The 15,907-nt window shown below is 36.4% G+C and overlaps 1 protein-coding gene across 2 annotated transcripts in view; it reads left to right on the top strand.

Annotated features, from left to right (window-relative positions):
• Positions 1–15,251, top strand: part of LOC138305481 (NAD(P)H-hydrate epimerase-like) — a 125,675-nt gene extending 110,424 nt beyond the window's left edge. For both annotated transcript variants that reach the window (XM_069245720.1, XM_069245719.1), the window contains exons 5-6: positions 1,638–1,902; positions 12,727–15,251. In XM_069245720.1, the coding sequence (XP_069101821.1) occupies positions 1,638–1,902; positions 12,727–12,992 (531 nt within the window). In that variant the 3' untranslated portion in view covers positions 12,993–15,251. The remainder of the gene's footprint in view (positions 1–1,637; positions 1,903–12,726) is intronic.
• The last annotated feature ends 656 nt before the right edge of the window (positions 15,252–15,907 follow it).

Below are 15,907 nucleotides of genomic sequence, written 5' to 3' on the forward strand. Positions count from 1 at the left end.
TCCTGACATGGTCCCGACAAAGTGTTGTTATTTTTCGGGTCGATCCGAAATCCAAGATAGCCGCCACAGCCGCCATCTTGAAAACACATTTTGAACTTCTTCTCAAGTTTTACAGGTGCGATTTGGCTGAAACTTGCATGAAATGATCCTGACATGGTCCTGACAAAGTGTTGTTATTTTTCGGGTCGATCCGAAATCCAAGATGGCCGCCACAGCCGCCATCTTGAAAACACATTTTGAACTTCTTCTCAAGTTCTACCGGTGCGATTTGCTGAAAATTGCATGAAATGATCCTGACATGGTCCTGACAAAGTGTTGTTATTTTTCGGGTCGATCCGAAATCCAAGATGGCCGCCACAGCCGCCATCTTGAAAACACATTTTGAACTTCTTCTCAAGTTCTACTGGTGCGATTTGGCTGAAACTTGCATGAAATGATCCTGGCATGGTCCCGACAAAGTGTTGTTATTTTTTCGGGTCGATCCGAAATCCAAGATGGCCACCACAGCCGCCATCTTTAAAACACATTTTGAACTTCTTCTCAAGTTCTACTGGTGCGATTTGACTGAAACTTGCATGAAATGATCCTGACATGGTCCTGACAAAGTGTTGTTATTTTTCGGGTCGATCCGAAATCCAAGATGGCCACCACAGCCGCCATCTTGAAAACACATTTTGAACTTCTTCTCAAGTTCTACCGGTGCGGTTTGACTGAAACTTGCATGAAATGATCCTGACATGGTCCTGACAAAGTGTTGTTATTTTTTAGGTTGATACGAAACGCAAGATGGCCGCCACAGCCGCCATCTTGAAAACACATTTTGAACTTCTTCTCAAGTTCTACCGGTGCGATTTGACTGAAACTTGCATGAAATGATCCTGACATGGTCCTAACAAAGTGTTGTTATTTTTCGGGTTGATCCGAAATCCAAGATGGCAGCCACAGCCGCCATCTTGAAAACATATTTCGAACTTCTTCTCAAGTTCTACCGGTGCGATTTGGCTGAAACTTGCATGAAATGATCCTGACATGGGCCCGACAAAGTATTGTTACATCTCTGGTTGATCATAAATCGAAGATGGCTACCATGACACTATATCTAATTAATTTCCTATATGTTAAGGCCCTTGGGCCTCTTGTTTGAAATTAAATTTGTTGAAAGAAATTGAAAAATGATCCTGACATGGTCCTGACAAAGTGACACCATATAAAATTAATTTTACTATTGCCAAGGTAGTCAGATGACCGTTAAGGCCCTTTGGGCCTCTTGCATACTTACAGAAACTGTACTTTTCTTACAATCATTTTAAACACAAAAGTTGCAGAGCAAAAAGCTGATGAAGGGTTTCGTAAACTTGTTGAATACTTGTATTTATTTTGTTGCATGGTTTCAAACCTTCACTAAATACTTGTAATTATATTATTGCAGGGGTTCTTACTTTCCAATAAATAGCGGTCTGTATTCTTACAATTTCAAACCTTTCAATAAAGACTTGTATCTTTATCGTTGCAGGGTTTCAAACCTTCACCCAAGACTTGTATTCGTTTTGCAAAGTTTCAAACTTTACTCAACACTTGTATTTCTATCGTTACAGAGTTTCAAACTTTGCTCAACACTTGTATTTCTATCGTTTCAGGGTTTCAAGCCTTCCATTTACTATCCTAAACAGAACACAAAGAACAGTATCTTCACAAACCTTATGAAGCAGTGCGAGGGGATGGACATGCCATTTCTCTCCTTCTTCCCTTCGGAGCCCCATCTCATCACACAATCCTATAACCTCGTTGTGGACGCCCTGTTCGGCTTCAGCTTTAAGGGACCACCTCGGGCAGACTTCGCCAACGTGCTGCAGACCTTATCTAAAGTGGAGCTTCCTATTTGTAGTATTGATGTCCCCTCAGGTAAGTTCTTACTAAAGTTACAGGAAAATAAAGTCTGAGTAGAGTAGGATAGGATAGAATGTCAAATAGGGTAAAATTGTGTTGATATGGATGTATATTCCTCTTTCATGTAGAATTGACGTCATCGCGGGTAAGTTCTTTCAGGGGTCTATGGGGGCTAACGTGAACACCAACTCTGATTTGGGGAGGGTGTTATATAGGTGTTAAAATATGTTGATAGAAAGTTATTCTGTATTTGCATATTTTAGAGTTATCCGCCCTTGCGGATAGGTATTGATTGTGACGTCATGTGTTTGTGATTATAACATCTTACTTTTTGGAGTAAACGACGCAAATTGCGCTAACAAACGCAACTATGACTACCTACCCACAAGGAAGCTAACTCTGTAAAATACAATAGTGCATTCTCGTTATGTCAGTTCCGAACCCGATTAATGTCTAGGTGAAGATTTTTTTTCCGTTACAACTATATTTCTAATTTTAGTCTACATCGTTTTTCCTGAAAGAACTGAGAGTTTATTCATTTCAGTAATTCGTGTATAGTAATTGGATGTTTCCTCTCGAGACTTACGACCGTTATCAGATTGACATCGCCGAAATACACAACACGAAATCTTTCATTACTTCATGATGATATAGGAAGGGAATACTGATCCAAATATATCCCTACTCTATCTCTATACAATTAGCATTAGGGCCGGTATAAATAGACTTACTCTTTCTAGACTGGCTAATTTGTTCCCATTCTTACCAGTATCCGGAAATATTGTAATGACCGTCTTCTATTTTCGATCTTTTAACCTGATGGCAATGGTAACGAGGACATGTTGTAAACACTGACAAGAAGACCCAATTTTACTCAAAGGAAAATATCTTATTCCAGTTCTTTCTGTTTTTACTTTAAAAAAGCTTTCTTTCGTGTACGATTTATTTACTTTCGAGGTATTTGCGATCAATATAAGTTCGCTTATTTACTTGAATTTATATCTGCCTTTTTCATATTGGAAGGCATTTAATTCAAAATGGTAAATGCGCCATAGTCTAAGTACGGGAATTAATATCTGCCATGTCGATAGTGGAAGGTAGTTTTTTCCATGTGGTTATATATAAAGTTTTTTCCCGCTGAAAGGTTTTCAAGTTGAAATAGTACTTTCTTATGAGCATTCGCAAACATTGTGATCATTCACGCATTCTTCCGTGCGTTCACGAACATTCCGATCGTTCACAAACATTTCCGTGCATTTAAGAACACCTCCGCGTAATAACGAACACTTCCGATCATTTACGAACTCTTCCGCACATTTGCGAACACTTCCAATCATTCATGAACTATAGTATTAAAGAAAGTTTGATTAAAGTATGTGTTGTCTAATCTACTTATACCATGTTATAGTGATTGTAAGCAAAACCTAAAAAGGAACGTTTTCGTTCTTTCAAAGCAATTATTTCCAACTGTAATTCTAATACATTCCTCAAAGGAAACACATGTCGAAGCTTGTCTGAAAACAATATTGAGTTATCAGGTTGTCATCATTTTAGATACAAACAAACCGTATGAAAGCAGACTAGTTTAAAGTTTAATTGTCGTTAAATGTCGCCCCTCAAATTTTAAGATTATGGCTAAGCACGTCTTTAAACTTGTTTTGCATTTAGAAAGCTATCAAAACGGAGACATCATCCGATTTCTTTGAACTTTGTTATAAATTTCCGACCAAAGATTTCACATACTTTGTTAGAAATCTCCGACCAAAGATATCAATTTTATACATATGGCAAACATGTGAAATACGTGTAGAACTCACATGATCGTTATTAGCTCACCTGGCCCGAAGGGCCGGTGAGCTTATGTCATAGCGCGGCGTCCGTCGTCCGTCCGTCCGTCCGTCAACATTTCCTTTAAATCGCTACTAGTCATAGAGTTCTGCATGGATTGTAACCAAAGTTGGCCACAAACATCCTTGGGGGAAGAGGAACAGAACTTGTGTACATTTTGGCTCTGACCCCCCGGGGGCCGGAGGGGCGGGGCCCAATAGGGGAAATAGAGGTTAATCCTATAAATCTCTACTTGTCCTAGAGTTCTACATGGATTGTAACCAAATTTGGCCACAAACATCCTTGGGGGAAGGGGAACAGAACTTGTATAAATTTTGGCTCTGACTAGCGGGGACAGAAGGGGCGGGGCCAAATAGGGGAAATACAGATAAATACTATAAATCGCTACTTGTCCTAGAGTTCTGCATGTATTGTAACCAAATTAGGCCACAAATATGCTCGGGAGAAGGGGAACAGAACTTGTATGAGTTTTGGCTCTGACTCCCCGGGGGCAGGAGGGGCGGGGCCTAATAGGGGAAATACAGGTAAATCCTATAAATCTCTACTTGTTCTAGAGATCTGCATGTATTGTAACCAAATTAGGCCACAAACATGCTCGGGAGAAGGGGAACAGAACTTGTATGCATTTTGGCTCTGACTCCACGGGGGCAGGAGGGGCGGGGCCTAATAAGGGAAATAGAGGTAAATCCTAGAAATCTCTACTTGTCCTAGAGTTCTGCATTGATTGTAACCAAATTTGGCCACAAACATCCTTGGTGGAAGGGGAACAGAACTTGTATAAATGTTGGCTATGACCACCGGGGGCAGGAGGGGCGGGGCCAAATAGGGGAAATAGAGGTTAATACTATAAATCGCTACTTGTCCTAGAGTTCTGTATGTATTGTAACCAAATTTGGACACAAACATCCTGGGGAGAAGGGGAACAGAACTTGTTTAAATTTTGGCTCTTACCCCTCGGAGGCAGGAAGGGCGGGGCCCAATAGGGGAAATAGAGGTAAATCCTATAAATCGCTACTTTCCTAGAGTTCTGCATGGATTGCAAACAAATTTGGCCACAAACATCCTTTGGGGAAGGGGAACAGCACTTGTATAAATTTTGGCTGTGCCCTGTGCCCCCTCCCCCCCCCCCCGGGCAGGAGGGGCGGGGCCCAATAGGGGAAATAGAGGTAAATATTAAAATTCCTTCAAAAAAGAAACAATTAACCTGTATTCACAAGAGTAATTGGCAATAAAAAACAGATGAGCGATACAGGCCCTCTGGGCCTCTTGTTAATATAACCGGAGAGAAGTGTAGTGTTTTTCTCCGTCTGTCTGTCTATCTGTTTGTCTGTCCGGATGTTGGTTTCTATTATTTGAGAACGGATTGATGGCTTTTGATGAATCTTTATACAAATGAAGCGTATGAATAACGCAGCTTATGTTGGTAGTTGGTCATTGCTGCTAAATTAGATTGTTTTGGGAAACTATTGTTTCTATATAATGCCTTAATTGTGCTGAATCTTTAGATATTGATAGTTTAGGAGGTTATACAGCTAGGTATTTTATTTTGGGTCAAATGGTCAACTGAAAAGGTCACCCATACTATTTTATTTTGGGTCAAAAGGTCAACTACAAAGGTCACCAATACTGAGGAAAATAGGTTTAAGTCACTCTCGTGTGAAGGTGCTTCAGCAATACTCAGAATGTTTGGTTTGTTCAGCATATGTCAAGATGATTGGCATACATATTTAGCTATACATAGCTATAAATCCTAATATAATACCACAGGAGCTTAGGAGAGAAAATGGACACAACTTCTCTATTTTTCTCGGTATATTCAGGTACTTGATTAGATTTCCTCAACTACTCCATCAACCAATATTGTAGTTATATTGGCAATGAAAGCTTCAGTCAAAACTGGATTAGGTTTCACATCCAATGTGATAATCTAATATATCTAATTGTTTCCTAGACAGGACAGTCTATTCCTTATTGGTACTCTCTTTTTTGCATTCACGAACACGTCCGATTATTCACGAATCCTTCCGTGCATTCACGAACACTTCCGATTATTCACGAATTCTTCCGTGCATTTACGAACAGTCCCGATTATTCACGAATTTTTCCGTGCATTCACGAAATAAAATGTTATGTGATAGGCTTACACAACAAACTTTCTAAAGAATATTCCTTTAGGCATGTTAGGAGATTCTGGATTTCTTTCCTTACAAATCATTGACACATCTATGTTAAGTACACACAACGTTATTTTTCGATAATATTCGAAGTGCAAGAGACAAGCCGTACTTGCATAGGAGCGCATAGAGGAATACATGTAAACCCGATAAAATTATGTGATCTTCATGAAACATGTTTATTTAGTTATACTAAAGAGCAAGACATTGGATACCTTCTGAGGTTTTTTTATTGTATTATAAGGTTACAACATTTTTGTTTCAATCATCCCCCTTTTAATTCATATGTGTGTTTATATCATAAATTCACACTTGAGGTGTTAAAGGAAAGGAGACATGATTTCAGATTGTGGTCTCCACGATGTCAGCCAGTGTATTCTCTGTTATTCGTGGGAAGTTAAAGCTTAGTGGTTTTCGTCCTTGTGTAGAAACTTTGTGATGTATTATTTGCTCCAATTTAACTGAGTGTTATATGTCACTGTTGGGAGCTAAACACAGTCAGTAGAAACAAGTTAGAGACGAAATGTCGTCAAACAGTCTACAAACATGTCTTTCGTGTTTTTTTTTTTAATTCTTTCTGAGGTTTTGTGTTGATGCAAGTAGTCTGCGGGTCGGGTCGTTCAACTCGCGTAACAATGTCAGAACAAAACTAACTATAGCACCGTTTAACACATTGCTCAGTAGTAAAATAATCGTTATTGAATTACACAATATCAAGGTTTGGTGTTACAGTACTATTCAACTAGCATTACGGAATGAATATAAGTACTGAAATATTGTATAAGCGATGTACAGTGGTGCAAACCGCACTAAATATCGGATCATATGATATTTAGATAAAGTATTATTATAAACCAAATCAAAAATATATGATAGTAATAATCTTTGTAGTCGATAGCATCAAAAATATATCAAAGTTCATAATAAACAATAACAACATCATACAAATTAGTTTTACTTGTAGTACAAAGCTTATCTTAATATATTTGTTCTTGAATTTGCGATAAATTGTCACCGTTTAAAGTATATCGTTTATTGAACAAGCCTTATCTAACAATCAATAGCCCTTGTAATATTGCAATCCCCTGCTTGAATATTGGAATCAAAGTAAAGGCATAGTAATTCGTTATGTTGTTGACTGAATGGTAACATTTTAACACGAGGCATAATTAACAAATTGTGTAACTATGGTTGTTCAGGAGTACAAGCGTTTGTAGGATTTTGTCATATGCTTACAAACTAGATCGATTACGTATTTTGAAGACCTTCACGTTTCATTAGTTTTTATTTTTTTGTGGACATTGACTCCTGTTTCTTGATAATCCTGCTGGGTTCAGACAATTCTGTAATTACATATTACAGAGTTATCTGCTCTTGCGGGTAGGTATTGATTATGACGTCATGGGTTTGCGAGCGTAACGTCATACTTTTCGGAGAAAACGACGTGAATTGCGCTCACAAAATAATGTCGTAACAATTGATACCTACCTGTAAGGGAGCTAACTCTGTAATATTCAAAGACGGAATAGGGGCACGTAAAACAATTCTACTGTTTACTAGCCTTTGAGGTAGAAGAGTCTAAATGTGCCTTGGGGGGATAAATTGGTTAATACGTTTTGGAAATTTTGGAAAATTTGTTTTGTATGGAACCATAATTTTATTTTTTTGCCGGGGGGATGGGGGGGGTGGGGTTTGAAATATAAAATAATTTCAGCCATACTCAATCCTTCTCTCCTCTCCCCTTGTCTGAAAGGAGAATTGCACAATTAAAAGGTTAAGTTAATTCTCCGCAATATGTCTGTGACTTCGGGAATAAAAACACAATATTCCGATTTGCCATTCCAGGATAAAGGAGAAATACAAATGCTATGTATGGCTATTGACCTATTTATACAATGCAAGCACAAATTAAGATAATTCAAAATTGTCAGTAGTGTAAAAATGTGTCATACTGAAAATATGGCCCCAAGATCATGAAAAAGACTTAAGTATAAAACTGCCTTAAGTTTAGAAATAACCAATCATAGATGATGTTACAAAATGTTACATCATTCTTGATTGGCTTAGCAAAAATTTGTCCTAACCATATACGTACCATGTAACCAAAATTAATTAAATTATTCAAAACTGTCTGTAGTGTTAGTGTTGAAATGTGTCCTGCTGAAAATATGGTTTCGGAATAGAATGCTTTCCATGTAATGCAATTAAGATGATAGATATTGAAGAAACTTCATGCGAGATAATATAGTCTTCCCATAAATTTACGTACAAATGTTGAAGAGCGTCTATGGGGTGTTCCGTAGCTTTATTTTATGCGTCAAGTCTACAATTTACCTGTCACTAACACCTCAGAACACCAATAAAGGAAATCGCGAGTCGCTACGATCAAATAACGGTATTATTCTGCCTATCTATTCAGAACGGCATTCATGGACAAATTAATGGTTAGCTCTGCCAATCATTGATGTATCCTACTAACTGAATTATATGCTTTACCAATGTCGGAAGTGTTCGTCCGGAATTGTGGCCTAAATATATATACCGTAAACATGAAATCTTTCGCGTGTCGATTTGTTTTTGCTTAAACAGTTTTGTAACGTCTTCGATGAAAGAAAGCGAGACTTATCTGGTTTTTTTCGCCAGCAGTGGGGGTTGGGGTGACACAGTTAGTCACATCCGACCAAACTGACAATTGTCAACTGTCAGCCCATTCTTTGCATCTTAAAAAACAACATTAATTCCGATGTGGTATTTTTCGGTTAAACACAGAATTTTAGAGAATTTTAGTTCCACGCAACATTTCTTCCAATCAAATTTTAATTTTTGCATTTCCTGACTATCTACATCTTTGAAACCAGAATTTAAACATGTCTTTGATTATTGTCAGTATAGTAATTACATTTCATTTATCTTTTTGTCTTTAATTGATTTTGAATAAAAGATTCCGTTGACATCACAAATACTGTTATTAATTCGCTGGGTATGATGCCCGCATATAGACTAGAGATATATTCACACATGACACACATTGTGATGCTTGGTGTTCCCATCTCATCCGTCCCGTCCGTTCCGGTGTCGTCCACGTAACGTCTTGCCCCGACCTGTCCCGCCGGTAGTCTTTATATATACCGCGAATGTATCAACAAGTGCAAATCTTGACGTGAAAGTTCAGCGCAAATTATAAGAACCGCGAACAATTCAAAAACTAAAAAGCGCTAAAATAAAAAAAAATAAAAACAAAAACAAAAAAAACTCCAATGTAACTCTAAAATTCTAATGTACTAATTTTGTAAGAAAGTCTGATTTCGAAATAGCGTTTTCTTTGATATGCTGTAAACGTATCTATTTTAGACGTTATATTATTTCATTGGTTTTTGCGATGTCTTTGAAGCGCTAGTTTATGTACAGCACTATTTGTATAATGATATGTCTGGTATTGAACCATGGAATCACGCTAAAATTTACAGTATTTTTTTAATCTAACAATAATTCAATTTTGCTTGCTACGAGCATTTTCATTGGCTTAAAAATTTACTTTATCAGCCCATAAAGGAAAAAATGGCGTCGCCGTTTATAACGTTGCTTCTGATTGGCTGAGATGACGGCGTAATGATTTCATAGACAAAAGAGTCCCAAAATGAATCTTGAATATTGAAGAGATTATCTTTAGTAAATTGAATTATAAGGATTAATTTGAATAGATTTTTTTATGTTATGGAGATATAACACAAAAATCTGAGTGTACTCTTTAGAATACACTCAGATTTTTGTGTTATATCTCCATAACATAAAAAATCTATTCAAGTTAATCCTTAATTAACACGAAAATATCAAAATTAATTCCGTCCGATAAATACGTCACCACAAGAACAGCAAATCAATTATATCAAGCATTTTGCCTCTGTCGATTATCACCTTGCTTCGTTATCATCTATAATAAGTCTGTATCGACGTTAACTCTTTCATCCCTATGTAACATATGTAGACTCTACCATGCATTGATCTGGTCAAGTCCATTATGATATACAGTAGTGAAAGGCTACACAATACAGCTCGGAGATATGTTCTATTTTTGTACACCAGAAGACGCTCTCCTAGTTTGTATGTATGATTGTGTCGGATCGTCTTTATCTAGGTGTCATTACCTTAGTATTGCACCACTCCCTATCACTAACTAAATATGTCAGGTCCGTCTTGGAATACTGATTAGCCTTACCGAACAGGAGATCTTGTTGAATCTGGTGGTGAAACAGACAATCGTTTCCACTCGTAGTTGTTAGTAGCCATTTGATGCAGGATATTTTACAGAAAGCGTATTTCTTCATATTTGCCGAAGATGTGTTAGTGTCGGCAGAACGTTTTCCCACGCGTGTCGCGCTAGTTCTAATTCTTACTCATTTAGTGAATATCAAAAGTGAAATATGTATTGCAGAAACGAAAGTTGATATGATTCATATATTTAAAGTATTGTAGGATTTTACGTGAAGACGGCACAATCACGCTCAATAAATATATATACACATGTACAATATACAATGCATATACAAAAATAAAGCTTCGAATACGAGGACGAACATATGCTTATTCTATGAAAACCCTTGCAATTTTACCATTAGCGCCAAAGCTTTCTACACGAATGCGCCTTTAGATAGTACCCTTGCCTGTACGAACGTGCCCATTCTTTGTGGTGAGGATAAAAGATAACTATATGAGCACAATGACGGGATATGTATTATTGTCGAGTGTGATGACTTCCTTAATCTCCTGTTATCACCATTAAGGTCAAGAGTAGATGAATGGAAACAGCATAATGGACGGATAGAGTTATTTCCCTTTTAGCTACACACGCAACATAAGCATCATTCAACATTCCACATCACAATTTCAGCTGTTAATTTTCCTTAATGGAAAGCCTATAGCTTAATGGACGATTGTCACTTTGATAATGACGTCTACGTTTGTATAAACCGAGTTTCTATCCTCAGTATTCAGTTTGTGATATTTTTTTTCAATTTTTCAACCACTTTATATAGTACCTTTAATTTCATTTCTTAGCTAAACTAAAAAACAACAATTTTTAAGATCGGCTACAAAACGAGTTGTTAATCTATTTTTATTTTTATTTATTTAGGTATATAGTGTTTTTTCCAGAGATTATTTACATGTTTGAATGGTTTTCTGGTCGTGCTTTGGTATAGTTTCCAATCATGTATTGGGATAATGATTTCCGTGTTAAAATCATAATGATTTGTTCTTCAATATTTCTTCACTAATTTTCTGCGACTTTGTATCACTCTCAAGTCATTTCCTAGATATTATATCATGTAGTATTTATTTAGTTATTACAATGTCCTGCCTAGAAAATTAACCAAGTCAACAAAATTGTTTTGACTAAAACAAAAATTGTGTAAAGGCCTTGAGAGCAAATACAAAATTCCTCCCGGGCTATTTTCTGATAGCTGATGATTTTTGAGTAACAAGGTTCTAATGATGTAATCTGGCACCATTGGTATTCCATTCACATTTTTAGTGTAAATATCGTTTAAAGATGCTCCATCGCCTACAGAGCATAAACAATTCTCATCATTTCAGCAATGATTGGTGTTTTAACATGTCTTTATACGTCCAATTTACAAAAAATAATAATGTAAAATAATTTATTTTGCTTTTGGTGCATGTGCAATCTGTACTTCATCCCATGTAGGACATAGTGTCATGGGGTTTTTCTGGACGCAGTTAATTATTTTTTTACATTTTCATCCTTAAATAAAATTAGAAGATCAAACTTTTCAATGATGGTAATAGTGTAAAGCAAGTAGGGTATGTAGCTGAAGACAAATATTAATTCGTCTTTTCCTGTTGTTGATAGAGAATAAATACATTTTGTCAGCGGTTTAACATCAAGTGTTAAACGAAGATAATCAATGAGGCTCTACAGCATACATGACACCATGAAAACATTCGAGAGATAGAACATTTATACTCATCTTACTTAACGCTTTCAAATTATTTCATGAAATATATTTGATGGAAATATGACTATTACTATTTGCAAAAACGTGACATATTTTCAAAAACCTTCACACCCTATCTGTATTTGAGCGTGGTATATATCTTGATAAGCTATTGCTAGAACAGTCGTGAACATTATCTCAACATAATTGCATTTGGCGATGTGTTTATCCCATTTTAAAATACTTTGCATAATGGCCATCACATTGCGTGATATTTGAACGACATGTAAAGATTTAGTTTCCTTTTGGGAAAACGGAAATTTATGCGATGATATGACAATTACTTCACATGAATTCCAAGTTTATCGTACTTAACGAATTTCGCGTGAAATATACTTTAACAACTTCACTTGAAATTCACATGAATAGTTTCAAGTGAAAATTATTTCTGTCCCTGTTCACACGAAATTCGTGTGTAGAAACATTGGATGCGTACGTGATCGTTGAAATTATCTTTTCACAAAAAGTTATTGTTCACCTTATTTATTCCAGTCAACAATATCACAAACATTCGATAGCTGAAACCTAAATTAATTTATGTAATAGTAGGTTGACTCTAAATAGTAGTGTTACACCTTATGATATGTGTTGTATTAGAGTTACGTCCCCTGTGTCATTTAACAGTAAGGTAAAATGGAGGCGTTTAAGTTATATGAACAGAGATCCACAGACGTTGGAATCAAGTATGCAAAAATGCGTATGATTAGGGTAACTGAAAGTGATGATTAGGGTAAGGTATTGGCCAGACGCTGTATGGATGTCAATATTACACCTTATCAACCTTTGATTTGTGTTTTTGAAAGGTTGGGACGTGGAGAATGGAAACCCAGATGGACTGCAGCCCGAATTCCTAATCTCTCTCACAGCGCCAAAACTCTGCGCCAAGCTGTTCAGAGGGAAGTACCATTATCTAGGAGGGCGATTTGTTCCGAAAACTCTGGAGAAATCATACGGCTTGTGTCTCCCCGCGTACCCCGGCACAGAGTGTGTAGTAGAACTCAAAACCCAAACGTCACATGAACAGAAAGCCGAGGATAAAGAAAAGGATAAAGAAAACCATTCATCATAAATAACGTAATTTGGATGACGTCATAATGACTCGGATCACCTTTGATTTGGTAATGATCGGATGTGTTCGGAACTCCTCAGTTTTATTGAATATTGGGCAAACAACAAATGAATATGAAAATATTTGGAACGTCTCGGTAATTTTGATACGTTATCAAACAATAAATGTTTCTTATAAAAGTGAATGTTTCTTGTTCCCAGGACGTTAGTAGAAGAAGGGTAATAGAGAAATAGCATTGAACATTAATCTTAATAAAAAATTTGAACACGTTTTTTGTAATTCTTATAAATCTAAAAACAGTGTGATGAGAAATTCCATCTTAAGAAAAAGTAATTATATCGGCTTGTATATGCTGTCATGCTCATATTCGAGGAGTTCAAAGTTCATGTTTTCAAGCTGACATTCAAGCTTACCAGGAAAGAATATTTGCGTTTTAACAGTGTGTATGGTTCATTTAACTCATTCACCCATGAAAACTGCTAATAAACTTTTCCAGTCTTTGAGTAGGTAGAGTTCAATTCTGTTTTCAGGGATGAATGGATTAACATGTGTTGATTGAAAATGCGTTTGTTCCCTGAGCTCATGCTTTACTAACCCTGGCGTAATCATGACGTCATTTTTGATAAATGTTTAAAATCCTCCACAATATCAATTATATGTACATTTCAAAACAATATATCAGAAGTAGGCGATTTCGTATGTATTGTATTGTATTATATATATCAAAACCTAAGACAAACGTTATGGTTTTGTCCGCTATGCGATCTTTTGATTTCCTGAAACCTATCAGTCAGAGAGATGGTAAAATACACACCAAGGAAAGTAAAGGCCAAAATCTTTTGAGGTTTTCATATTGACACCTGTATTGTATCTGTTTTCCAAAATGAATTTATTTCTTTGCAATTGATAATATTTGAAGATATCTTGAAGAAAATGACGATTTTTTTATAGATTTGACATCTTTTTACAGGGATAGTTACCCTCACTGTGCCACACGTTCATAGCTGAGGTCCTAAAATAGATATATGTTTGTGTTGTTTTCACTCGTGCGACCTGAAATCTACCAGCATGAGAACGTAAAACACAAAAACACAAGTTTGGCCGAATATTATGGTAATAAAATAATAATCTTTTTATGGAAGTAGTAAAGATATAAGTTAATTTTCGTAACACCGGGCCCCAAAGTCCTGCAAGAATATAACACTTAAGATGTGACTTTTTGTAACGTCAGCCTTGATTAGCTAAGTCTAAAATTAAGACAATATTGGAATTAAGTCTGTTACATAATCCTGGGTGCAGACTTCGATTTCTGGAAAGACTTATGTCTAATTTGTATGAAAAACTGACATAAGTAAATATTGAGAAATCGAGGCCTCCTTCAATTTACTGTTATACTTGGAGTAATGTATGCGCGAAAATAAAATAGTTTATGAAATTTAATCAGTGGACTAAATTATATTTTAATTAATAATTGAATCATAGTCTGTGTTTGCATATTACAGCGTTATCATTGCTGGGAGGTATTGTGATGTCATCTGTTAGCGAACTCATACAATAATGACGTCAAAGTGTTATGTGTATTTGCGGGGTTCTATTTATCATAGCCATGTGTTTGCGAGCTTCATACTTTTTCAGAGAAAACAATGTGAATTTCGATCACACGATAATGACGTCACAATGGATACCTACCCGCAAGGGCGGTAACTCTGAAATATGGAAATGCTGAATACGAGCGTTTATCAACGTTTTATTCTTTGAGACGAATCATGGACAATTCGATAGATTTAAATTGGACATCGCTGTAATACTGCTATGGCTGATAATGATGAAATCATGTTTGTTTTTGTTTTGACAACAGATGAATGTATGAAATGAATGTATGATAAACTGCACCAATTGTTGCTTTTTATTGATTTATCCCTGCTTAAATTATCAGGTATATATCTGTATATCTATCTGTCAGGAATGAAGTGTTTATGTTCAAATAACGGCATGTTAAAGTTTATTTTGATGTATTGAATCGCTTTTATTTAAAGTGGAAAAAAGTTGTTACTTATAGCCTTATGAGAGGAGACTATAAGTTATGGAGGCAGTACTCCCTTCTGGTCCTCTGTCGAAAACTTGACACCTGTATACCCGGGTGTTGTTCTAGTTTAATGTTTATGTGTTATATGAAAGTGTATCTAATATTGATAAGTTTTGCCACTCAGCCATTGAAGCTCGAAATAACATTGACTCAATAAAAGTATATAATCCAGAGTCTGTGTTCTTTTGTTTGTAAACTGTTTCCATATGGTCCTTCAGGCGCGGAGTTCATTTGTTTCTTAATTGTAAAATATCAAAAACATTTAACCATGAACAACCATCTATATTACCTATATGAATTGATATAACTTCTATGAGAGAAATGCGAGATCCCACCGCTGCCACCAAATGTAACGTACCAAGGCCGTTACCAATCCCAGAGTGCGCTGCGTTCACCGTTGCTTAAAGATGACAATGCAAGTTAAAAAGTATACCTTTGATATTAAAAAAAAAAAAAAAAATTATTTTTCAAAATTCGTTTCTGAGACAACCCCTTGCGTTTCTAAGGACGGACAGTCGCCATTTTGTTTTACCTTTGCTCGGACACAACACCGGGTGCCGACCCCAATATAAAGCGCATGAACCACACACGCGTGCAATCAGTCGAACGCTCGCTGTTCAAGGTGCAACAACTAACACCTGACCAGCTATATAGCTACTGCACTATATACCCAAGACGTATTTACGTGTAACCTTAGGCCGTGCCATAAGAATAAAATGGTTAGTACGGTCAATATTTTCCCAAATAAAGTCTTAAGAACCATATATAGATCTATGCAGCTGAATAAAAAGTAATGAATGAATCCGTATATTCTCTCCATGTGCGAGAT

The sequence above is a fragment of the Argopecten irradians genome, chromosome 13, assembly GCF_041381155.1.
Source record: "Argopecten irradians isolate NY chromosome 13, Ai_NY, whole genome shotgun sequence".
NCBI classification, from domain to species: Eukaryota; Metazoa; Mollusca; class Bivalvia; order Pectinida; family Pectinidae; genus Argopecten; species Argopecten irradians.